The sequence below is a fragment of the Staurois parvus genome, unplaced genomic scaffold (genome assembly GCF_062004578.1).
Source record: "Staurois parvus isolate SC_StPar_1 unplaced genomic scaffold, SC_StPar_1.0 ptg000744l, whole genome shotgun sequence".
Classification (NCBI taxonomy): domain Eukaryota; kingdom Metazoa; phylum Chordata; class Amphibia; order Anura; family Ranidae; genus Staurois; species Staurois parvus.
The window spans coordinates 164836-192240 of NW_028318540.1; the positions used below are offsets into that span (position 1 = coordinate 164836).

General features: G+C 39.5%; 1 protein-coding gene across 3 annotated transcripts in view; it reads right to left on the minus strand.

The window, feature by feature from the left end:
* The window catches only part of NAV1 (neuron navigator 1), a 277210-nt gene that overhangs the window by 70449 nt on the left and 179356 nt on the right, over positions 1-27405 (minus strand). For 2 of the 3 annotated variants that reach the window (XM_089654094.1, XM_089654093.1), the window contains 10 exons: positions 23809-24472; positions 20984-21343; positions 20500-20541; positions 16823-16965; positions 14256-14423; positions 13131-13183; positions 12889-12912; positions 12511-12588; positions 10272-10355; positions 3840-3951 (listed from right to left, as the gene is read on the minus strand). In XM_089654094.1, the coding sequence (XP_089510220.1) occupies positions 3840-3951; positions 10272-10355; positions 12511-12588; positions 12889-12912; positions 13131-13183; positions 14256-14423; positions 16823-16965; positions 20500-20541; positions 20984-21343; positions 23809-24472 (1728 nt within the window). The remainder of the gene's footprint in view (positions 1-3839; positions 3952-10271; positions 10356-12510; positions 12589-12888; positions 12913-13130; positions 13184-14255; positions 14424-16822; positions 16966-20499; positions 20542-20983; positions 21344-23808; positions 24473-27405) is intronic. The other variant, XM_089654095.1, reaches the window with a different exon arrangement.

Below are 27405 nucleotides of genomic sequence, written 5' to 3' on the forward strand. Positions count from 1 at the left end.
ATCACTAACCTAATCAATCACTGTTTTTGGTAGAAATTATATTTCTACATGGCAAATAATTTACTAGCAGGTGTAGTAGAGTAATAGAAATCCAACAGACCCAACAGTCATGACATGCATGCTGCTGATTCTGTGTAATTGAATCACTAATTGAAAGGGGCATGTTCAAAACAATTGCAGTGTGGAGTTCTATTAGTGAGGTCATTCATTCTTTGAAAAACAGGTGGCAATTATTGCCCTTATTTAAGGAAGGACGGCAGCAAATGTTGTACATGCTGGTTACAGTGCATTTATCTCTGAAATTCTGAGGAAAATGGGTCGTTCCAGACATTGTTCAGAAGAACAGCGTACCTTGATTAAAAAGTTGATTAGAGAGGGGAAAACATATAAAGAAGTGCAGAAAATTATAGGCTGCTCAGCTAAAATGATCGCAAATGCTTTAAAATGGCAACCAAAACCTGAAAGACGTGGAAGAAAGCGAAAAACTACCATTCGAATGGATAGAAGAATAGCCACAATGGCAAGGACTCAGCCAACAATCAGCTCCAGAAAGATCAAAGAAGGTTTAAAGTTACCTGTGAGTACTGTTACAATTAGAAGACACCTATGTGAAGCCAAGCTATCTGCAAGAAGCCCCCGAAAAGTCCCACATGTTGAAAAAAAGACGTGCTGAAGAGGTTACAATTTGCCAAAGAGCACATTGACTGGCCTAAAGAGAAATGGTGCAATATTTTGTGGACTGATGAAAGTAAGATTGTTCTTTTTGGGTCTAGTGGCCGGAGACAGTTTGTCAGACAACCCCCAAACACTGAATTCAAGCCACAGTACACTGTGAAGACAGTGAAGCATGGTTGCGCAAGCATCATGATATGGGGATGTTTCTCATACTATGGTGTTGGGCCTATTTATCGCATACCAGGGATCATGGATCAGTTTGAATACATAAGAATACTTGAAGAGGTCATGCTGCTTTATGCTGAAGAGGAAATGCCCTTGAAATGGGAGTTCCAACAAGACAACGACCCCAAACACACCAGTAAACATGCAACATCTTGGTTCCAGACCAACAAGTTGACGTTATGGAGTGGCCAGTCCAATCCCCGGATCTTAATCCAATAGAAAACTTGTGGGGTGACATCAAAAATACAGTTTCTGAGGCAAAACCAAGAAATAGAGAAGAACTGTGGAATGTAGTCCAATCATCGTCCAATATTAATTAAGTGATTCAAAGGAAAGCAAAATCTTCAAACATTTTTCAGTTTATATAGTGAATACAAACACTGCTATTTTTTTGAACAATCTAATATTCACTTTTCTGCAATTTGTTTTAGATGAACAACACAAATTTGATATATTTTTCTTCATGTTTTGATTTGGAATAGGATGTGTAGTGTTCCCAATGCATTTGTGTGTATGGAAATAAAAGCTATTAGAAGGATTTTGAGCTTTATTCACTTTTTTCATCACACTGCTATTATTTTGAACACAACTGTACATTGTTAAATGTTAAATTCTGTTCCACTGAAAGAGAGGCAAGGGTTATAGGTGTAGTGAACTGTGCTTAAACAGCAGGCCCTTATTGGAGGAATCTGAAAAACATCCAGACACACTACTTTTACATCAACAGATATTACAGTTATACTTGGTCTACTGGATGTGCTTCAACAATAGTTCCATGTTTTTGAATGTTTCCTTCATGTGTGTAGCATAGCCAACAAGTATTGAAGGGTGTACATTACCACTGTGTAACAAGACAGCCTTGAGGCTTAACATTGAAGAATCAATACAGAGATGCCATTCTAGTGAGCCATGTTCACAACCCAAAGCTGTGAACAAACCATCAAAGTCTGTACAGAAAACACGGTTGTCAATCTGTACAATGAAATTAAAGTAATTGTAAATCCTCACATAAAGCCAGTGAAGTGACTAGCCTTGGGTACTGTAAACAGAGATGAAACAATTCCCCCTACATAAGTTGTACCTGTTTATCTGCAGTTATTTCTTCTGTAGATCGTTTTAAACACACACAGGTCTCTGCTCTTTTGGGGGGGATCTGACGTCTCTCAGTGCAGATCTCAGTGAGGACAGCTCTAAGCCCTAAATGAAGGGAAGGGGCATTGCAACATCTTCGTTTGTTTCGTCTAAGCGCCATTTCTTTGGTGATACTGGAAGACTGTTGTCATATGGCATTGGTCACACATCTGAAGTCACATTGGTTTATTCAATTGATTTCTTATTTTTAGCAGAGAAAGCAGCGACATTAGTCAGACAGTCTGTTACATGATCATTCTGTTCTCACCACATCATTGTAACTTCCGCTTTCTTCCGAACCAATCTCGAAGATCGAAAATATATCTTGCACAACAAAAATGAGAAACCCAGAACGTGTCTTGATCACCAATCTTGCAACCACAGTACAGTTTATAAACCTTCTTAACAGGTCCAGTCATGGTGCATCATGAGACTTAAGTGTGTACTCACCGCAAAGGTTTCATGGCAGTTTGGACATTAGCAAGACATTTCTGCTATCACCAATCGTCCTGTAGCAAGTCTATAACTGGTTTATTTGTTATGTAAACTACATGTACATGGCCAATGCTATGTCTTGAAACAATCACATCACAGTACATGGAAACTGATATTAACCAAATGAGTAGCATCTGTGCATTTGAGCTGCCTTTATAGCCTTTTCAGGCAACATCCATGCAGCCTAAGCATGCCTAGTCATGCCCAAACTGTACCAGTTCCAGAAATCTTTAGCAATATTCCTTGGGTGCATGTCCGGACATGCATGCACTACGCAAAGCACCTCATAATGTAAGAGAAAATTAGTAAACTGAAAATACAAGACATTGCAAACACAGATTTCTATAAAATAATACTTGATATAATAAATTACAGGTTATTTTCATGATTAGCAGCCCAAAATCTGTAAGATACACCAAAAAGTGTTCAGGAAACTAAATCTCTGTTGTCCAGTAAATTTAGCACATACTGTGGTCCTTCCAGCATTTTTAAAAAAACGTTATCAATAATCACATAACCATACTACTTTCTACACTAAAACAGGAAACAAAGCATTGACTGTGCTTTTTTTTTTTTTTAAAGTATTGCAACATGTTGGGTAGAAAGATGCATTAGGGTACAGTGTTTGCTTGTTAATACAAAGGTAAACCAATATTGATGTCTCGTAAACGACAGCAGGTCTGCAGCTGCACATACACAGGCAGACACTCCTGCTTGACATAGATACTTTAGTTAGAATCATACTCACAGTGTATGAATGAACAATCACATATGAGAACCTTAGCAGTTGGCAATCTTTGCCGGAATGAAATATTTGTGATAAGCCAGTACTGTGCCTCGCTGTTTACATTTCAAAATGAGAAGACTGCCTGACGTGGATGGTCATGAGGTGTATAAGGGACATCATGTAGAAATGACTTAAGGCCTAACTGCACTCACCGTGATTGATATGGTTCTTTGTAACAAGTTGCAGTATGTGTAACTTGCAACATGAGATGGAATAACAAGTGGCGATTGCAAATAAATGCACAATAGGACACTTAATTGTAACTGCATTTAAAAAGTTACACAAACTATTAAAAAGATCACAGTCAGTTCAAAGTCAATATCAGCATTTGGCCTAGTAGTCTGGCAACTATTTGAAAATCAGTTTATAGTATAAAAACAGTGATGAATCTAGTCCATATACTATATCTAAGGTAAACCACTGAAACAAATTAAAACACAGTACTCACAACAGTCATGTTTAATTGTTTATATTGCTAGCCTGTTAAAAACTGTGCAATGACAATTAACAGAACAATCTAGCATACCCCGTGGTGCATGATCTTGAGGGTTCAGTGCCCCGTGGATGACAGCCTGTGCCTCGGAGTTCTTGGACTTTAGTGATTCAATTGTTTCTCTCAGTTCTACAAGCTCTGAGTCCTAAAATTAAAAAAATCGCAAGGATGAAAGAAATAAAAAATTATTTGGCTTTCTATTGTGTTTAACATAGATGAAACTTTATTTATACATTGAGCTTGTGTTTATATTTAGAAACCTAACATAACTGTATTGATATCTAACATGCCTAAGTGTACTTTCAGATACCCACTTTAGCACCTCAGGCTTCCCAAAAAATCAGTTAAGTCCCTTTTTTAGTATCCACAGAATAAAAAGGAAGATGCTGTGTGGCCCTGGTGCCCAACATGCAGTATGCAAAGTGTTGGACATCATATAAATGAGCCTCAGCTGGTCCCAGTGCCAGCCACATTGAAGCACTGACACAGTTTAAATGTAATAAAACAGTGTGTAGGCTTGCCGATCTTACCTGTACACAGGCTTCCTAAGTGTCAACCAAAGCCCAGTAGTGGGGTCTACATGTAAATGGCAGCAGAGGAAGCCAATTAAGGCTCCCTTCTCCTAGCTGTAGGCAGAGCCGGACTGCTGCTGAAATGACCAGAGCTACTTTCTGTAAAATGAATGTGATATGAATGGTTGTAATTGCAAAATTGCTCTATGACTTAGACTTCAGGCCTTGTATGAAACAGTTGTGTTAAATAGCATTGCCTAACACTGTCCCAACACAAGTGGCAAAGCAATCTGCTGCATGTCTTGTGGCTTCAGTTTACGCCAACACATTCCAATCGAGGTAAGGTTGGGGTGGGGGGGACTCATGACAATATTTTTTTTGACTACTGAATGGGGTACAGCTTCTTAGCAGATGTAAACCTTGAGACCCAATTCAGATATCGCATTGTGGGAATTAGCGTTCCTGTTTGAGATTCTGAAAACGTGTTTTACATGCGTTGTGCATAGGGCAGCCCATTCACTTATTGACAGGGGCTGCCCTATGCATGTCTGTTGCTCAAGTTTTAGGGACTGTTTAATGACTGGCATAGTACCACTAGATTGGTGAAAGGCCAATGTGGTGCCTATATGTAAAAAGGCGTCAAAGACTTTACCAAGTAATTATAGTTTAACATCTATAGTTGGGAAGATACTGGAGAGCTTAATAAAAGACCACATAGATGAGTTCTTGCTGGAATAAAATATTTCAAGCAACAGACAGCATGGATTCATGAAAGACAGAAATTGTCAAACAAATCTGATTTCTGATTTTTAATGAGGAGGTGAGCAAAACCTTGGACAGAGGGGTGGCGGTAGACGTGGTATACTTGGATTTTGCTAAATATTTTGACACAGTTCCCCACACACGGCTAATGTGTAAGGTAAAGTCTATGGGCTTGGAAAAATCCATATGTAAATGGATAGAAAACTGGCTAAAAGATTGTATTCAGAGAGTATTCAGAGAGTAGTGGTTAATGATTCATTCTCTGAATAGTCTAGGATTGTCAGTGGTGTACCCCAAGGTTCAGTGTTGGGACCCTTACTTTCTTAATACATTTATAAATGATATAGGGTCTGGGATTAAAAATACCATTTCAGTCTTTGCAGATGACACCATGCTATGTAGTGATATAATGTTCTTACAGGATGTCTCCAACTTACAAGCCGACCTCAATGCACTGTTTAATTGGGCAACTATGCGGCAAATGAGGTTTAATGTTGATAAATGTAAGGTTATGCACTTGGGGGCTAAGAATATGCATGCATCATACATACTAGGGGGAGTACAACTGGGAGAATCAATGGTGGAGAAGGATCTGGGAGTTCTGGTAGATCACAAGCTTAATAATGGCATGCAATGCCAAGCTGCGATTTCTAAAGCGAGCAAAATCCTCTCTTGTATTAAGAGGTATAGACTCCAGAGAGATTGATATCATTTTACCCCTGTCCAAGTCATTAATAAGACCTCAACTGGAATATGCAGTTCAATTTTGGGCACCAATTCATAAAAAAAAAACATTGGGGAACTGGAGAAAGTACAGAGAAAGGCAACCAAACTGATAAGAGGAGCTCAGCTATGAGGAAGGATTAGAGGAACTGAATTTATTCTCTTGAGAAGAGGAGATTAAGGGGGGATATGATCAACATGTATACATCAGTGGTTCATACCCTAAACATGCGCTTGTAAATTATCTCATGAAATGACACCGTTAAATGTTACCCACATTACATCAGGGTTCCCAGAGTCTCCCCACATTACATCAGGGTCCCAAGAGTCCCCCCACATTATATCAGGGTCCCCAAAGTCCCCCCATATTACATCAGGGCCTCCAATGTCCCCCTAAGCACTACATCATAATTAGACCATGCACCGCATACAACCATAATCTCTCACTCACCAAACCATAACTCTACCAAGCATATTCTACCTTCTATCCAACCCAGCAGTACCTCAAATGCCCCATCCTCTAACACCCATAATAACACACACACACACGTACTGTACATACACACAGCCCTATAAAAAGTTGCAGTACAGTACTTTACCTTCACTCACAGAGCCGGGTACTGCACTCTAGGGGGAGGCACAGAGCACAGCACGTACTCCTTCCTTTGCTTTCACTTTGCTCAACTATTGAGCAGTCTGACGGCTCCCAGTGCGAGTGATGGAGCCAGCCCTGAGTTCCGAGCCTGCTCAGCAAGACGGCCCTGGGAAACACACTCGCCCCCACCATAATTTCCACTCGTCACTGCGAGGAGACGAGTGGAAATTTCAAGGCCTGCACTAGTACATCACTTAGCAATAAGGGTGTACTGCAAGGTAGACGGATCTTTCAACCCTCACCCTTTTCTATTTGCAACTCTTGAAGGCTGACCATCTACTCTGACCCTTATATGATGAAACCTTATGAATTTTATCCAATTATTTCATTCAGTGTCTTGAGACCAAAATAAGGTTTTAGAAGATATCGGTTAAATCCTACAGTTATACTATGTACATGCTTAAGTTTCCATTTTTCTTCTTAAGATAGACTCTAAAATTGCCTATCCATACAGACTTTTCTTTGTTGTACTGAAAGGCCCATCCAACTACAGAACTCCCCCCATAGCAAACTGCAAGTCAGGCAAGCAAGCAGCGGAAACTGAAAATCGGCTGACATTTACCAGAGCAGCTTTTGAGGTTTCAACAATTAAGCAGCTGCAAATGCTTTTATATATATATATATATATATATATATATATATATATATAGACACATACACACACGACTCTTTATTGCCAAAAGTATTGGGACGCCTGCTTTCACACGCACATGAACTTTACTGGCATACCAGTCTTAATCTGTAGTGTTCAATATTGAGTTGGCCCACTCTTTGCAGCTATAACAGCTTCAACTCTTCTGGGAAGGCTGTCCACAAGATTTAGGAGTGTGTCTATGGGAATGTTTGACCATTCTTCCAGAAGTGCATTTGTGAAGTCAGGCACTGATGTCGGACAAGAAGGCCTGGCACGCCGTCTCCACTCGAATTCATCCCAAACGTGTCAAGTTCCTCCACCTCAAACGCGCTCATCCATGTCTTTATCGACCTTGCTTTGTTCACTTGTGCGCAGTCATGTTGGAACAGGAAGGGGCCATCCCAAACTGTTCCCACAAAGATGGGAGCATGAAATTGTCCAAAATGTCTTGGTATGCTGATGCCTTAAGAGTTCCCTTCATTGGAACTAAGGGGCCAAGCCCAAGCCCTGAAAAACAACCCCACACCATAATCCCCCCTCCACCAAACTTTACACTTAGCACAATGCAGTCAGGCAAGTACCGTTCTCCTGGCAGCCACCAAACCCAGACACATCCATCGGATTGCCAGACAGAGCAGCGTAATTTGTAACTCCAGAGAACACGTCTTCGCTACTCTAGAGGCCAGTGGAGGCGTACTTTATACCACTGCATTCGATGCTTTGCATTGCACTTGGTAATGTAAGGCTTAGATGCAGCTGCTCAGCCATTGTAAACCCATTCCATGAAGCTATCTATGCTCTGTTGTTGTGCTAATCTGAAGGCCACACAAAGTTTGGAGGTCTTTAGCTATTGACTCTGCAGACAGTTGGCGACTTCTGCACACTGTGCGCTTCAGCATATGCAGATACCACTCAGTCATTTTACATGGCCTACCACTTCGTGGCTGCGTTGCAGCTGTTCCCAGTTTACCATTTAATGTTCCTGCGCTCATAAATGGACTTTAAGAAAAAGATTTTACAGTGAACACAAAATCCTGGAAACAACATAAATGGGTCTGCCTGAAACTCAAAAAGCCACCTGAAAGACCTTACGCCCAAAGCCAGCATCAGAACAGTCATGAGCTGTTGTGAATGTGAACACAAGACCAGGTGGCAATGCAAATTTGAGAAGGTTGCCTGATGCTGAGGAGCTAAGACCATGCGCTTGAAGGATGGTCTGTCTGAGCCACCAGGAAATGATGGATTGAGAAGCTAATTTACTCTTACGAAATGACAAAAAGAGTAAAAAATATTTTTTTTATGGAAGCAGTGGCTGTGAAATAAACTATCACAACTAGAACTACATCCAGACAATGGAGAGAGATCTCCTGATGAAATGGAGCAGAACAGGGAGTCATATATTTAATGCCCTGATTGAGGTGAAACTATCTTAGGTAAAAAGGAAGTTCTGGGTTTGAACACTACCTTGTCTGTGTAAGGCTCTTTACAAGATAAGGTCATCTACTCAGACACTCGCCTCACAGAGCTTATGGCAACAAGAAATGTAACCTTCTGAGTGTAAAGCAGAACATACCTTACATGACCAAGTACAGATTGCAAGGAGTAACAGATGAAATCTGGAGGTCTAAGGAACAAAATCACAAGCACAGAGACCTGAGCCTTGGCAGTACTGAGGACCAAATGTTGGTCCAGACCTATCGGCAAAAAGGAAGGAATTCATTCCATAGAGAGTTTCCAATTGTGAAAACCAGGATCTTGTGACCTTGTGAGAAGTATACTTCCTAGCTTTTAACACCATGGAAATCATTGATTCAGAGACGCCTCTCTTTCTCAGCACTTGGGCTTCAACAGCCATGCAGTTAAAGCCAGTGATCATAAAGCTGGGTGGTAAATTAGTCCTTGAGGCAGAGGATCCAGACGATCTCGAAATGACTGCTGACAGTCTGCCAGGAGTCTGATCAAGTCAGAGTACCATATCTGCCTAGGTCAGTCCAAAACTATGAGAACACTGAAATACTCTCCATATGAATTCTGCAAGAGAGGAAGGAGTTTGAGTAGAGGAAAGATGTAGTAAGGATGTACTGATGCCATGGAACTACCAGAGCATCCACTATTTCTGCTACTGGATCTCTGTACCTGGAGTCAAACCTGTGCAGTATGTTGTTAAACCTGAAAGCCAGGAGGTCCATATCCAGCTTCTCCTACTTGAGACACAAGTCTGGAAATACCTCCACGTGTAGGGAAAAATCTCCCTTGGTTGAATTGACTGAGGAAAAGTCTGTATGCCAACATCCAATTGCTTGGAAGTACACAGTTGACAAGGCTGGAACATGAAGTTCTGCCCAAGACCAGGTCTGCTCTAGTTCCTCCCTGATGGTTGATGTACACCATTGTTAAACTGTGCGGTGACAAAGGCCATAATGAGTGGAGTAATTTATGTTACTTAAAATAGAAATGTGCAATTTTGATGGAAAATTAACCTCTAATTTGGCCCTGCCTATTTAGCAAAAAATACCTTTTCCCCTTTAAAGCAAGGAGCATGCAAACAACTCTGCTGCTGTGTGACATAATTTTGTTAATAAAATACTATGCTTTTTCAGGGTGATTACATGATTTTGTTTACAAACATGGGGTCAGTGATATTGCTAGGATTTGGCATACCCTTCAGAATTAGGGTTGCCTTCAGGGCTAGCTTTTTTAGTGTTGGCCTAAAAACAGGATCAGGATAATTGAAAAACACTTAGCAGCCGTTTAATGCCCACCCCAATTTTGCATTCCCCTTTGCATCAGTTAAATGTCCTACATGTCACCAAAATTTCAGTAAAATCATTGCTTATCCCTAATGTTCACCAATCACAAAGTTTGAAGCACATCACAAAATCTCTAATTGAAATGCCTGCTAAATGATACTGAGCAAGGGCTGATCATTCTTGTTAGGTGATATACACTATACTAAACAAGGGTCAGCTCTGTCACATTGCTGGTGCATATCCAGAGGTATGAGGCAAAGCTAAGGCAGTGCATTTTAAAATAATTACATCTAAGGTTTATACACATGATGAAAAACTGATTTTTCAATAATAAATAGTCACCTTTCCTTTAAAATAGTACTATATGTGCATTGGCTCTTATTTACTGTAGCAAAAGCGAAATCAGCAATTTTGCTTGGTTTTACTTACCTTCTCTTGTGCATTATCAGCAAGCAGACGAAGTCGGGAGGTCATGTTCACTAATGACTGTTCAAATGCTGCAACTAGGTTTGCCTACAAAAGATTAAAAAAAAAATAATCACAAAACAAGATATCTGTTATAAATCTAGAAGGGACTATACAATTATTACACTAAAGTACAGTCATTGTTTAGTAATCCATCAAGTATCACACATCCATGGTAAAAATATGCTGCTTAAGGCAGCACCAACATCTCTTTGGCAGTTTGGCGTTAAAGACATAGTAAAGCCTATGGACCATTGCAAATGCTGTAAATGACATTCCAGATCAAAAGCACTCCAGTCATTCAAGCATTAAATATGTTGTGATGAGCAGAGTAAACAAAAATTTCATTTTTTTCCTTTTGATTCATTGTTCTATCAAAATCATATGAATATAAGAGCAATTGCACAAACAGAAAACCATTGTGCACTGTCTTCTACATACTGTTATATATGCCATTAACATAGTGGCACTCGATGGTGCAGTTTACTTCGCAACATACCTTATACACAAGGCTAGATTAACAAAGCAAAGACGAAGACATTATTGTACTATAACATCATCATGGAAGTGTGAAATAGAATAGGGCCAAGTAGGAGTGTTGCTGACCCTAAAAATTTGGATAGGTACACTCTACATAGGTGTTGAAGTGTTATATAAACAGCATGCCATGGAGTATATGTATTTATTGAGCAAGTATGACGAGTGAATATTACTAGCAAGTAGTCCAGCAAAATGGCTGCTTGACAGTGAGTCTTTTTTTTTTTGTGAAATACTGCAATTTAACAATGTGATTAGGACAATTAGTATTAGTAACCATAATTCTCTCTTGTTCACAATACTGTTGTCTGATCTTTATTACACATTTAACCTTTCATTTGCCACCCATGCTTATGTTAAAATTGATTTCAAACCTTGTGGGATACAAATCTAATGAATGGCAGGCATTGAGGTATTTAACATGTAAGTGCACTTTTACATAAAAAAAATTACTCTCTTCTCCCAGGTCACTTCTAAACATACCTCCAATCCTGCACACTGTGGGTAAAGTTTATTTGCCATAGCTTTGGCTTTCCCTGCAGCATCCTCCAATGTTTGTACCTTGGCGCTGTCCTTTCATAAAAATTAATGGCTCAGCACATGCTCAAAATTATTAGTATAGGCACCTCTACTTTTCATAAAATTGCTATATGCAAGTACTGAAACTATGGGTCTGGCTTTCCCTGCAGAATCCTCCAATGCTTGTACCTTGGTGCTGTCCTTTCATAGACATTATTGGCTCAGCATATGCTCAAAGTTAGCGGTATGGGCACCTACCTTCTCATAAAAATGTTATGTGCAAGTACTGAAACTAGAGCATTAGACCTCTGGCCTACAATTACTCTCCCCCATAGGGCTAACTGACCAGTTTGCATGATGTGAAGTGTGCTTGGAAGTGATTGGGGGGGGGGGGGGGTTAGGGGTGTGAGAAAAGGTTGTGAATGTGCAATTCTACTTCAAATATAACTGAGAAATACTGTACATCTGTGGAAAACACAAACCTGTAACTACTACATTAACCATTAAATATCATTTAAGTTTTTCATATTTTAGAAGTGCACATTTTCTGCACATTGATATGCTTTTATTCTAGTATAACAATACATCGAGTAGAAAAATTATTATATTTTCCACTCATAATATCAAGACAACAAGATGATATATTTTTCAGAAGGTTCATCTAACTTAAAGTGTTATTCCAGTAAAGGTTTTAGAACTGTGGTTACAACTTCTATCAGTTTTTATTGCAGTCTGTGTACCAGTTGGGATTTTTCTCTTACTGCATACATAACGAAGACAAAAAGTGAGGTCTAATCTTTCTAACAAGAGACAGAGCAGCAGTAAAACCAGTTTGGGGTTTAGTGATGGAAGGTTAGAATTTTTGTCAGCTGTTGCGTTCCAGATGGATACTTTCCCTTATTTCCTGTCCAGGGACACCATCACCAACACAGGAACTGAAGGGAAATCTCCCTAACAAGAACAAATATCCTTATGAAAACCTGACAGTGGCTTCAACACTTTTGCACTCTATAAAAACCTAAAATAAAATGTTTCTGTAGTATTACTTTAAATTCTAAGTCTGGGGAGTATAAAAAGAACTGTGGAACAAGTCAAAGAAATACTTTAGACCAGAGAATATGTTTAAAAGACCATATGCAGCACTTACATTAGCAGACAGTTGTGTGGTCAGAGTTGCAACTTTTTCCTGTGATGATTCCAGTTCTCTCCGAAGTTTGCGGATTTGCTATTTTGCAAAGTGAAACAAAGTAAATAAATGTAAGTTTATAAATTTAAATAGTTAAATGTTATACTGTTTAGGTAAAGTTATACAAATACTATAATGTTATGTTATCTGTTATTAGACTATACTGTAGTAGTATACACAACATATCACTAAATTATTAGTACATATTAAATATAGTAAGTATATGTAAGATATTGCCATATTAGTAGACTATAAGGTATAATATTTAGAAGTAAATCGTTAGAGTAAATGAAAGGGAAGAGAATAGCTCTGCAACAAAGGATAGAACACTGAATGTACCTCCGATTGCATCCTTTCCTCAGCCTGATAGACAAGCGTAGCATGCCACAGAAAAATAAAGAGAGGATGTTACAGCATGAGCAAACAGTCTTCCAGCTGCTTATTAATATGTATCTCTACACTCTTATTTGCATTCAAAGCACAAGCAGAGTCTTTCATGCACTGCTAATGAACATAATGATTTCTAAACACAGCACAGGCAGCTGTGGCTGCAGCTACACATTTATACAGTTGGTTCTTACAGAGGAGTATGTTGATGATGCGCTGGATGCCAGTGACAGAACAGAACCATGAACTGAAAAATAAAGAGATCATCAGATTAGTAAAACCGTATAGCTTCACGAAAAAAATAAAGCCACTATACATAAACTTGTAAGTTCACAGTTTGTGAACACTGATGCCATGGAGACTTTCTGGAATGTGAATTGCTATAAATGGTGCATGCTTCTTTCTTTTGATAATCACCAACGCTTGCATTTACAGCAGTTTCACAGAGTGCGCTATTTTCTTTCTTAAAAGATGAACTTCAATGCAGTGAACCTAGCTCCCTTAAAGGTGACTGCATGAAAACCCGCCAGTACTTTCAAAGCTCAAAAAGTGTTTCTTTTGCATTGTGTACAGCGAAATTAATAAAAATAAATCATAATAGCTAGGCTGATTACACAGATACAATGAAGAGAATTGATCAAAACTGAAGTAGACAGAATTTGGAGCAGCTGTGCAAGGCAACCATCAACCTATTACATTTGTTATCATATTTAAATTTTTAAAGCTTACTGAACAAGCTAAAGATAGAAGCTGATTGGTTACCAAGTACAGCTGCTCTGGATTCTGTCTGCTCCACTTTTGATAATTTAATCTTAGAGTATCTTAGCGTATACAGTTTGAATTCACTTAACTATTTTTAAAGTTCCCAATATTGATGGCCTTTTTAAAATTTATAGGCATGCAAATAATATCTAGTGGAGGCATTTTCCTATATTATCACTAAAACGGTCAATGCACATAAAAGCTACATAATATTTGTAATATCCAGACATCTGTTACCAGACACAAAATTTCATCACGATACATAATAGAAATGTTCATGGATGACCGCATGAGATTTTATCATTCAAAAACTGTATTTTGCACTGTTTCTGCAGTATCTTTATTGACACCAGTCTGGAAGGAGAGCAATTTCCCCCCCCCCAAGCACAAGCTCATCATCAGTTTGTTTATGCAACAATCCTTCTAGGAAATCTAAATCAATAAACACCAGATCTACATAACACCACAATGTGAAAAAAATTGCAAAATGTTGATATGAAATTATAATTGCATCTTCAGATCAGTTTTGCTGCATTACATTTGTGCAATGTACTTACCATCATCAGCAGGATCTCTAAATGAGCCAGATCTAGTCATTGTTCCTTTGGGTCTGTCAGCAAGAGATAATGAACTTCCCAGGTTTGAGGAACCAAAAAGCTCAAAAGAGGAGTCCTGAGCTGGAATACTGCTCGATCGAGCTATTCGAGGAGCAGAAGATGGACTCACTGTAAAGAGAGGTCAGGCAGAACATGGGTGGGAATGCATGAGATACAAGGAAATGTAAGGAATAAACATGGAGAATCACAAGATTAATTCACGTGATGTAAAAGAAAAGGTAGGAACTGGGAAAACTGCTTTAAATGAAGTTGGAAGAGAGCATTTGGTATGAATGATTTTAAAAAGAAACCATTTGGCAAGGAAAAAAGAAGGGTGAAAAAATGAAGGAGTGGTAACATATTATCAAGCCTTCCAAATAATATTTCATAAATACTGTATAGTGCCATAATATAGATGTTCACATTACCAAGTCTAGAAGGAAAAGCACTATAGTGTAGCTTATCGTTAGGTTTCCTATTATCCTCAGCATTAATATTTAATAGCAGCAATGATTGTTATTAACATAAGTATACCACATTGCTGCAGTGCTGTACAGGTGCTTTAGTAGACTTATAATATGCAAAATACTGATATTTAAAAACAGCCACATACTTTTAGCCCTATAGAAAATATGTTATAGTATTTTTTCCTTACATTTTCTATTTAAAGAACATGAAAGTCAGTCAAGGAAAATGTCCTTATTTAAAAAAAATTACAGAGCATGAACTGATCTGAGCTGAAGTAAGGAGGAAATGCTAACAAAGTATAAAAGTTTATCAGTCATAATAGTTGTACACATGTATAAAGCTGCTAATATTACAGTGTTGTTTACCAATAATACTCTTTTAATCTCACATTTATACTATTCTCATAAATCCCTACCCCAATAAGGCCTACACTGTAGAGTCTAATAAAGTCCCTTACCCCAACAAACTCACATTTCTTGTCTCTAAAAACACACGCTCACATACAACCAACCACACTCTAAGGAACGTGAGCAAAATGATCCAAACTGAACCACTTCAGTGTGCACAAATACACATACAAGTAGCAATCCAACATGCATGCACAGACATCAAGTTCCAGCTACACAAACATCCTACACATGAAAGTAACCAATCCTGTGCTGCTTCTTTAAAATACACTGGCTCAGCTTGTACTATAGCTTCAACCTTTGCAGCAGGCCTAGACCTTCCCTGGACTAAGATCCACAATTCTTTGCCATCTGCCATGACCAGTGGTGTCACTGTGGGGTTGCAGAGCGCACCCGGGTGACACCCACCTGAGGGATGACACCCGTCAGCAGTGACACTGATCCGGATCACTGTCCCTGCTGTCTCACTGCAACACACAGCAGAGTCCAGACCAAAGCTGCTCCCCCTCCTCGGCTGTTTACATGTACATAGGAAGAAGAGGGGGGGGGAGAAGGGACAGTGCTATGCATGTCTGAGCTGATCTGAGGCCTGTACTAATTTTATTATATTGTTCCTGGACAGACTGGGTGGGTGGGTGAGGTTCAGAGGACATGTGCAATTTGGGAGGGGAGAGGACCAATGCTATAAGTGGGGGCTGGATTTGAAGTCCGACCCCCCAGAACAGCACAAGCTCTCTTCCCTCCCAAAGCACCCCCCCCCCCAGCAGATATTTTCTCTCCCACCATCTCCCTCCTAGCACAATTGGAGGGGGTGTCTGTACTGAGAGAAGGGAGTCTGTACATAGTGAAGAGAGGGTTTTTTACTGGTGGGGGGGGTCTATACTTAGTACAGGCCCTCCTCTCCACTAAGTATAGACCCTTCTCCCTAAGTACAGGCTCCCTCCCCAAGTACAAACCCCCCTCCCTCAGTACAGACCCCCCTCTTCACTAAGTACAGACTCCCCTCGCCACTAAGTATAGACACGGCTCCCTCAGTACAGACCCCCTTCTCCACTAAGTATAGACCCCCGTCCCTCAGTACAGACACCCCTATCTCAGTACACTGAGGGAGGGGGTCTATCAATAGTGGAGAGGGGGGTCTATACTGAGGAAGCAGGGTCTGTACTTAGTGGAGAGGGGGGTGGCACCGTGTTTTATGGCACCGAGTGACACCAACCCTAGTGACACCACTGGCCATGACTAATCTCATTTATCACACATTGAAACTGAAGTTCCCAAGTACCCAGAAGAAAACTCAACGACTACTAAATAGACATTATGAGGCTGATTTACAGTTTATTTTGCCTTAGCTTAGTGATTGTGGTGAAAAGTTCCTTTGCAAAAAATATCTAATAATGTGCAAGGAAAAAAAAAACCTGTATTTTTGCTTGCACACGATTCGATAATGAAATTCAGCAAAGCTTCTCCTCATTCACAAAGCCAAGGGAAAATTCTCTTCTAAAGTGAACAGCCTACTTGCCTTTAGCAAACAATCCCCATGTAACATTTACAGCAAAAAATGGAATAATGTGAAGGAATAGTTAGTGACTCTGACTAAGAGATGTTACACATAATAAAATTAAAATCTTAACACAAATGATAGTCCAAACGTACCCAAGCAAGCTAATGGGGGTTTGCCAACATTAGTTAGTGGGAGTGGTGGGGGTAGAGGTGATAAATCATCATTATCTTGAATTGCCCCAATTGTGTGTGAATGCCGCCTTTCCTTGGGTTCATCTTGAGAATGTGACTGGTACCTTAGAAAAAAGGTTAAAGGTAAAAGGAAACATTTCAAATGTATTGCAGTTTAAAAGAAGTATCCTCTATTCAGAAACCTTGCACATCCTTTAAGGTACCCAGAGATGAATCTTTGGTTGCTCAGTCAGACAATATTTAACAACAATGATACAGTAGGAATCAGTCATGTTTGACATCTGGGATTTCTGAGTAGGTGATTTTGGGCTCAGGAGAGAATATTTAACACCAATACTTGAGCCACAAAGGGTTATGCAGTAAGAACAGTTAGGTTATGTTATGGGCTATGTGTTTTGGGTTAAAGGATAAGTTCACCTTTTGGACAAAAATAAGCCTGTAAAGCATCGCACCAGCGATCAGTAGATCGCTGATGACATGCAGGTCTCCTGCACACCTGTGAGAATATGTTTTTGCTGTAGGGGATGTACGAGCAAGCAGATATACTGACAGGAAGCAATGAACTATCACAGTGCTCCATATATGAAAATAGTATAAAAAAATCACACACATATAAATACCCTTCTTACACCAATAAAAAAAAAAAAATACAATGTTGTCTTTTTTATTGGTGGAAGAAAGGTATTTATTTATGTGTGTTTTTTTAATACTATTTTCATTCAATATTTGACATTTTTTAAAGATATGTTGTATTTACATAAAGTATAACTAAAGGAAAAACTTTGTTTTCAGTTTTGGATAGTGTGGAGAGGTACTAGAACATCTATTAGGTTTTTACTGCTCTGTTCCCATTAGGGAGGTTCACCCTCTCTCTTTGTCCTGTTTACCATGATAATTGAAAGTGAAATGAAAAGAAAATCCCAAATTTTGGGTTGTCTCTAGAAAAGTAATAGAGGGGACATCTTCCAATGGGGACATGGCATAAAATAAAAAACAGACAGGAGTTATAACCCTCCCTTACTCTATCCAACATGAAATAAATAAGTTCTACCTTAAGGCAAATAGACTGTGCAATTTTCAAGTTGCTCCAGAGCTTAATACATGTGGTAAGGCTTCACATTACAAAGAATATGCAATCACACGCAAGGCATGCTTGCACATGATTGGATGATGGACGTCAGCAGAGGTCCCCCACATTTACTAAGCTCTGGAGTAACTGCACGTGCAAAGTGCTCCCTCTATGTGTCTTTATCGAAAACTAAAAAAAGTTTTTCCTTTAGTAAATCAGCCCCATTGATTTCCATATTTTGGTTTCTTTGCATCACTGTTGAGAGAACTGATCCAAAAAGGCAGATACTACTCAAAAACTGGCTATTATATTTTTACTTTCCTTAAATACCACATGCATTTAATTATTTATTTCCTTCTGTGAATTGCATTTAATGCCTTATCATGCGGTATTTACTGAGCAGTTTGAGCATTTTGCAGTAAATACCGCAAAACAGTATCGTGAATCGACAGTTTCAGGATCGTATGCAATATTTAGGGAAAATGTGTCTGGACACCTAAATACAGCATGCGATATGCTTTTGTGACTAGAGCCCACACTTCTTTAGCAAGGAGCATACATTCCACATTAATAATTAGTGTGTGCTGTAAATTGTCTCCAGCATTGCTCCTGTTCTTGTTTGCTTGAAGCTGCTTTTTTGCTGAAGCCCAGAGCCCCCGAACAGAAGTAAATCATAAAGCAGAACTAAACCCATTGATTTATCGGTTTCAAAAAACAGTAACATTTCTGGAATGCCGGGATTGCTAAATGTCCCATTTGCTTGTGTCCTCAACCAAACTGTTAAACCAAAGAATGGCTGGTTTCATAACTAATCACATGTGCAACACCAAAGTAGTTGCAGATCAAACAGAAGCAGCTTCCATGGCTGTAAAGCAGGGGTCTCCAAACTTTCTAAAGTCTAAAGGAGTAGAAACTGTCCTGATATATCAGTGAGAGTAAACAGTGCATGTTTGGCATTAGGGGAAGGAATAGTGTGCCATCATTGGAGTCAGTGGGAGGAATATTGCCCCATCATTTGGGGTCAGTGGTGGAATACTGCACCATTATTGGTGTCAGTGGGAGGAATAGTGTCCCGTTGTTGGTTTCAGTGGGAGGAAAGTACCCCATCATTAATGTCATTGGAAGAAATAGTGCCCCGTTGTTGTCAGTAACCGGAATTATGCCTCATTGCTGGTGTCAGTGGGAGGAATTGTATCTTGCATCAGTGGGAGGAATAGTGCCCCAAGGGCTGGATAAAGGCAAGCAAAGGGCCACAGGCCTCAGTTTGGAGACCACTGCTGTAAAGGATAGGATAATTCTGCTTTAAGGCTGTAAGTAGATTGGCCTCTACAAATTCGGCAATGCTTAACAATGGAGAGCAATTGAGCATGTGCAGAGCAGAATTAGACAATGCATTACTGAATATTAAACAGCATAAGCACTTATTTTTAATGTTTTACATAGCTATACATGCAAAAGGGACCAGCCTGAAAAGACAAAGCAGGACTTAATTTTCTGACTAAAGTTCCACTTTAAGTTGTAAGGGTTTAGTTTAATTTTAGGTGTTCAACCAACACAAAACTGATATTTCAGTTTTTGACAGATGCTAGAGTTGAGCTATGTGCCAATATCTCTTGTAGAGTTCTGCTGCTGAGAAGGCGATACTTGAGTTCTTTGGTCTGTCCATCTTATTTGCCATTATGAGGGGTTCACCTCTCCCTGGTGGAGTTTTGCAATTATTTTATATCATGGAGAATTGCAGCAAGAAGTGAGCAGGAACCTGGAAACTGCCAAAAAAGTTAGGAATTATGGCAGGCGAATTACACCGCTAATGTATCCAAGAAGGGTTGGATACATCATCATGAGGTATAAGTTTGATTAAATTAAGTTTTACCATATACTTTACCCTTTACCATAACTTAAATTAATTTAAGTTATGGTAAAGGGTCAGGACATATAGTGGAATAGTTGTTCTCTCTTTTTGGGGGTTCTGAAGTCCGAGTGGAAAAACCTACCACTGCCATTTGCTTGGAGCTGAATACCAATGATTTGCATATAGTATCAAGACCAGTTTTCTGCTCTTATGTATTTTTACAGATCTGCTGAACTGACAAATCAAAATCCGAGTCTGAACAGACTGCTTTCAAGTCTTGTTAATTATCCATTGAACTGACCAATAAGAACTAAAAACTTTGGGGTTTATTTACTAAAGCTGGTTCACTCAGAATCCCATGCACTTCTGCAGAGAAACCAATCAGCTTAGAGGTTTATTGCTAAAGCTTAACTGAACAAGCTGAGGTTAGAAGCTGATTGGCTACCATGCACAGGTGCACAACATTGTGAGCGAATCAGCTTTAGTAAATAAACCCCTTTGTCTCTAGCTTTATTGTTGGCTAGAGGTGGCATCTTTCACTCAAGGATCCGCAAGTGCTTTATCAGACTTTTCCAAGTGCTGAATGTTGCTGTCAAAGAACTAAATGTACAGAATGGTGGGTGAATGTAACCCTCCATTTGCAGTGTTATTTTTTAAAGTTTTCAAGAATTCAAAAGGGATAGCATCTCTAAGATGGCAAGCGCAGTTAGTACATACCTCAGCCCTTTTTTGGGTAATGTGTTTCTATCCTGGATAGTGCTGTAGAAGAAAATTTCAAAAGTGATTATGAAGATAAATTCATTTTAATATCATAAACAATATCAGGATATCATCTTTTGGGCACATAACTAAATAATTACTTATTGCATCGACTAAATAATACCAATATTGAATCACAATGAAATATCCAGGTTTCTTTGAAAATTGTGAACAACAAATATGCAGTGGTAAAGAAAATTGCAGTAACAAAACAGAAGCTGGAATAAGTGCAGGGTGTAGACTTGTGGAAAGTGAGAGAGAACAGTAACGGCTTCAAGCCGGTTTTTCATTCCCATAAATTTATTGAACAGACAAATGCTTGTTGACTCAGGTCGTAATCAAGTGAGGTTTGAATAGTGGGTACATAGCTCTGCAATAGGGTTGTGACAATGCACTCTAAACCCATCACAAGATATAACAGGGATTAGTTTATTAAACTCACCTGTCAGGTACAGGTGACTTCAAGGAGATATCATTCCACCCAGTGTCTGGAATTTGATTCTCTCCATCTCCACTAAATTGTATAGGTGGGACACTGATAGAAAGTGGAAGTGACTCCATGCTACGATGTAAGCCCGAGAGTTTAGGATACATCCTAAGATTATTTAGACCCTGAGAGAAGCTGGCAGAGTTTATATTCAGTATGGGAGCTGGACTTGGAGTGAGACAGGAAACGCCTGAGAGAAGTTCCTGTTTGGTTGGTGCCACTTCCGTAACAGAAGGCGTAAAATCTAGGCTGTTAGAGTTCACTTTATCCAGATTAGATAGTGTTGGAGTCTTCATGAAAGGTTTGGTTATTGCCCTAGAAAATAAAGAAAACAGTAAACAAAAGAAAATGAAATATGTTTAGAGCCCTAACTGCCAGCAAAACACATTACAAACTTTTAACTGACCTGTAGGAGAGCAACCTGGGTTGGGTGCCAAAGCAAACAAGGAGGGCGTCAAAATAATTATTAATAATATTATCAATGCCCAGCAATTCACACCTTCAGCCATCAAACAATAAACACCTGCCATAACACCCTGGTGATTGGATTATACAAATAAAACTGGTCTCACAAAGTTTATTACATACATTATTCTGCTGTGTTCTTGGCCAATCCTTATCTGCCTTTTCACATTGAATTTTACCATGGTGATTAATCATGGTTACAGAGGGGTTGATTTACTAAAACTGGAGAGTGCAAAATCTGGTGCAGCTCTGCATAGAAACCAATCAGTGTTCAGTTTTTTTTTGTTAAAATTTAATTGAACAAGCTGAAGTTAGAAGCTGATTGGCTACTACACACAACTGAACCAGATTTTGTACTCTCCAGTTTTAATAAATCAACCCCATAGTGTCATGGTAATATACTACTTGACACAATGGTGAATAAGTAACCCATGGTGGATATACCGTATATGGTGGATATGTTTCTGATACTGAACTGAAAAAATCTATTTGGATGAGTGAATAAATGTCTTCAACATGGATAAACTGGAACAATTCTAATAGTGACACTGACTACTACTAGCTATACAAAGATCTGAATAAATGACAAACTGTACAGACGTAGGCTTGAATATGGTTGAGTAAAACATCAGATAAAAAGAAGCCATTGCATTCCTTCTATTTTTTCCTAAACCCCTTAAATGCAGGAAATATTTTGGTTTATTAAAAGTAGAACTATGGGCAAAACTTCTTTTTCATTTTGGATAGAGTAAGGGAGGTAACCCCTGATAGATTTTTTTTCACCATCTGTGTCCCAGTGCAGAGATTTCCCTTCACTTCCTTTCAACCTAGCCAAACAAGAAGTGAGAGGAAATCCCTGCAAATTAAGAGAATTCCTTGGAGACCCCCAAGTCACCAAAACTACTGTCCTTTTCTGTGGATCACCTAAAATTTGGAATTTTCTTTTACTTTTGCTTTCATTGATAATGGTAAACTATTCATTATCATTGAAATGGGGGCACAGACAGCAAAAAAAATTGACAAATGTTCTAATCACTCTCCACTCTATCCAAAATGGAAAAAAAAAAGTTTTGCCTATAATTATACCTTAATATTTACTTATAATTTTTAACCCTTTCACTGCCAGGTCCATACAACAGGGCTTTACACACATTGATTGTGTGTAAATCTGACAAGCAGACTCCTGCCTGTCAGGCAGAAGCATTCGGGCAGCAGCGCTGCTGCCCGATTGCTTCCACACACTCCAGGTATTGGTGCCCCCTGCGCGTGTGCACCCCCGCTATGTATCCCTGAATCCATTTGCCCATCTGCGAGACCGGGACCGACATAGTGGGTACCGGCTTGTGGAGAGGGAAGAAGATAATGGAAACATGTCCACTCTCCTCCCCTCCTTGATGCTGACCGGGAAAGCGACGTGTTTGACATCACTTCCTGGTCCCCATGCAAGTTTTCCCAGCCAAGAAAGAATGTATTGCAAAGTGATCTGCACTGTATTACATAGACACTGGATGTTTCATTAAAGAGAACCTGTCACCAAATAATGACCACATAGAGGACTGTTTGTCCCCTTTATGATGAAAAAAAAAGTTAAGTAAAAAAAAACAAATTAGTTACACCCAAGCACATAAAATCTCCCCCCCCCCCCCTAGAAAAAAAATGTTTTGAGACCCCCACCTCCACATATATGAATGCAAAAAATATAAACACAGGCGTCGGGGGCGCCTATCCATGAAAATGTCGATTGCAGTACACATGATACATGCGCAAGCCGGAGTGAGAGCAATCATTCTAGCACCAGGCCTCCTCTGTAATGCTAACCTGAAGACCTATAGGGGGCTTTTAAAATGTCGACTATAGAAAATATAGGTTACTGAAGTCTGTTGCCACTTCATGGGTGCACACAAATTTAAAGTTTAGCGTGTTGGTTTTCTGTTTACTCAGTGCAACCTCATCTTTTATATTTTACATAAAAATTGGGTAATGTATTGCATTTAAGTACCCTAAAATTAACTTTAGCGTTTTTTTAACTGAAATTTTGAGTTTACTAGGCCCTTGTGGTAATATTGTGTTTCATAATAAAATGGGACAACCACTATTTTATTCTCTAGGGTCTCTGCTTTCAGAAAATATATCATGTTTTGGGAGTTTTATGTAATCTTCAGGCCTAAAATGATTTTGTAAACGTGTGCAAAAAATGCAAAAAACTGCCCTGGCAGAAAAAGGGTTAAAGGGACTGAAAATAGGTTGAAGTCTTAAATGGTGTATAAGACTGTAAGTAGCTCAAGTAAGTACAAGCACCAGAAAATAATCCTTACCTGTGAGGTGTAGTTGGCGTGCCTTCTTTTACACTATTTACAGTTGGTTCTACTGGATTTGGTGCACTTGTTCGAGATTCTGTATCTTGAGCTACAGCTTTGGCACGAGCCTTCTCTTTTTCACGATCTGTCTGGTTAACACCTAGTCGACCACTAGCCACTTTGGATGGCTCTTTCAAGCGAGAAGTAGGAGTCCCTGATATCTTTCCTTGTACTGGCACAAGGCTTGCATCCACAGTACTACTGAGTGGCCGACTGGCACACCTGCCTCCAGTAACACTCATGGAACTAGACTTGGCAGGGCGTGGAAGACTGCGGTACTGTATGTTGGTGCGAGCAGTGGGTGAAAGAAAGCCAGGCTCGGCTGAACCTGAAACATCCAAGCTTGTCTTCCGGTTCCCACTTACGGTGCCAGATGTGGGCTTCACAGGGATTCCTGAGGACTTTGGGGTTTTGCCTAATGTGGCAGAATTGCCAGTGAGAGGAGAAGATGGTGCAGCAGGCTTTTTGTAGCCAAACGATGATGCAGGGCGAGCAATGCCTGAGGGAGGTTTCTTAGCATCCGGTGAACGTGGATCTCGTCCGGCATCAGAAGATGACCGTTGCAGTCCAGCAGTTTTTAAGCTGAGCTTAGATTTGTCAGTTGCTTTCTGCTCTGGTTTACCTACAAAGTATCAAAATGAACTTACTTAACATTGAAAACAACTTTATTAAGTTAGCTAATGTTTACAGCAATAGTTATACTAACAGTTATACTAACAGCTTAAACAAAATATCATTAAACAGACAAGCACAGAACTGATATCACTTGCATACAGGTATTAATATGCGGTTGTGAGATATAACAAGTGGAAATAACTGTGTTTTATGCTAGAAGATATCACCAAAAATGTTTCTGGATAGTGCTGTTTAAATACGGCTACAGGACTGCATGGGTGCGCAAAATCATGTCTATATGTGATTTTGCATTTCTAGGTAGGGTGCACGTGCAAGCATTCGCGGCCTTGGCTGTCAATCACCGGGTCCCGGACGGTGATTACTCGCCAGCACCCGGTGATCGCCGAGTATTACCGATGGGGGAGAGAACTGTATGTAAACCATACAGTTCCCTCCTCTGTCAGCTCCTGCACACTGCTGTGTATGGCTCTGCATAGCAGAGCCATACACAGCAGTGTGCTTACAGTTAAAAGCACACACAGCATACTGTGAAACAGCAAAGAGCACACAGTTAACCCTTTGATCGTCCCAGATGTTAACCCCTTCCTGCCCAGTGTCATTAGTACAGTGTCAGTGCTTTTTATTAGCACTGATCACTGTATTAGTGTCACTGGGAATGTCAGTGACACCAAGTCAATTCTCCCTTGTGTCAGAATGCCTGCCGCAGCCCCGCTATAAGTCTCTGATCGCCGCCATTACTAGTAAAAAAAAAAATGTTAAAATCCAGTATATATACCACCATTTGTAAACGCTATAACTTTCATGTAAACCATTTAATGTACACATATTGGGATTTCTTTCAGCAAATACATGTAGCAGAATACATTTTGCCCTAAATTTATGATGAAATTAGATTTTTAACATTTTTTTATTGGACATGTTTAATAGCAAAATGCCAAAAATATTGTTTTTTTTTTCTCAAAATTGTTGGCCATTTTTGTTTATAACGCAAAAAATAAAAAACCACACAGGTGATCAAATACCACCGAAAGAAACCTCTATTTGTGGGAAAAAAAGGACATAAATGTGGGTGCAGCGTTGCATGACCACGCAATTTAAGTCAGTTAAAGTAACACAGTGCCGTAATGCAAAAATTGGCCTGGAGGGCAAGCTGTTAAATCAGCAGCACAGTGAAAAATCCTTTTTGCAATCGGAATATTTTTTCTCTTATAATTTTTTTAACCACTTGAGCTCCTGAGGATTTACCCCCCTTAATGACCAGGCCTCTTTTTGCTACTAATTCAACTGATAATTGCGCGGTCATGCAATGCTGCACCCAAACAAAATTTACGTCTCTTTTTTTCACACAAATAGAGCTTTCTTTCGGTGTAATTTGATCACCTGTGCACTTTTTATTTTTCACGCTATAAACAAAAAAAATGCCAAAAATTTTGAAGAAAAACAATATTTTTTACTTTCAGCTATAAAAAATATATAGTAAACTCAAAGTTGGTTATAAATTTAGGCCAAAATGTATTCTGCTACATGTTTTTGGTAAAAAAAATCCCAATAAGTGTATATTGATTGCTTTGTGTGAAAGTTATAGCGTCTACAAACTATGGTATAGATACTGCAATTTACGCCATTTTTCTGCTATACAGCGCTGCGCTAGTTTAACGGACAATTGCGTGGTCATGCAATACGGTACATAAATGAAATTTTCAAATTTTTTTCCGCACAAATTGAGCTTTCTTTCGGTGGTATTTGATCGCCTGTGCGGTTTTTATTTTTTGCGCTATAGAAAAAAGGCTGACAATTTTGAGGAAAAAAAAACAATATTTTGGACTTTTTGCTATAAAACATGTCCATTAAAAAAAAAATGCAAAAATCAAATTTAGTCATAAATGTCTGCCAAAATGCATTCTGCGACATGTCTTTGCTAAAAAAAAACCCAATACATGTAAATTAATTGGTTTACATGAAAGTTATAGCGTTTACAAATGGGGGAAAGATACTGGGATTTTTATTTATACTAATAATGGCGCCGATCAGCGACATATGGCGGCAATCAGCGACATATAGCGGCGACCAGCGACTTATGGCGAGACTGCGGCGGACATTTTGACACTGGGGGGGAACTGACTTGGGGTCACTGACATCCCCAGTGACACCAATACAGTGATCAGTGAAAAAAAACCACTGAAACTGTACTAATGTCACTGGGGAGGAAGGGGTTAACATTTTTAGAATTTGCTGTGTAAGGGGAGTGTCTTACTAGGGGGCGGGGGTGTGTACTGGACGGGGGGGAGGGAGGGGGGAGCTGATCGAGGGAGAGAAACTCTTCTCTCCCTCTGCAGCTTGTCGGCGAACTGTCACAGAGCAGGGCTGTGTGTAAACAATGCAGCCCTGCTCTGTGTCAGTGATCACCGCTCATCGCGGGAAAACGGCCGGTAAAAACCGGCCGTGACCCGGCGGCGGAGACCCGCTGCTGACACCCGCGGGACAGGTAGGGTGGGCGCGCGCCCCCTACCTGTTTTGTAGGCAGCCGTTTTAAAATGTTGTTTTGCCTACGAGCGCCGCCCTGCCACCGTTTATATGCGGTGGCTGGGCGGCAAGTGGTTAAAGCAGGTCTAAATAGACATTTTGTAACAAAATATGTATATAGTGTAATGAATCTGGGGTGAATGCTTTTATTCATCTCTATATTGGCTACTGTGTTTTTTGCCTGTCAATTTTTTTTAACTCCATGATGTGTGATAAATGACTATTTGGAGAATGAGCAAATATCATATCTCTCTTACTTGCAACATTTTCCAGCTTTCATTTTATATTTCAGACTGATGATCATGAAGATGGAAAAGTTTGCAATTGGCACTAAAAGTGAATTGCACAGAACTGTACTTGCAAACCAGATGACTGGAGAACTGGGAGGCATTTGGA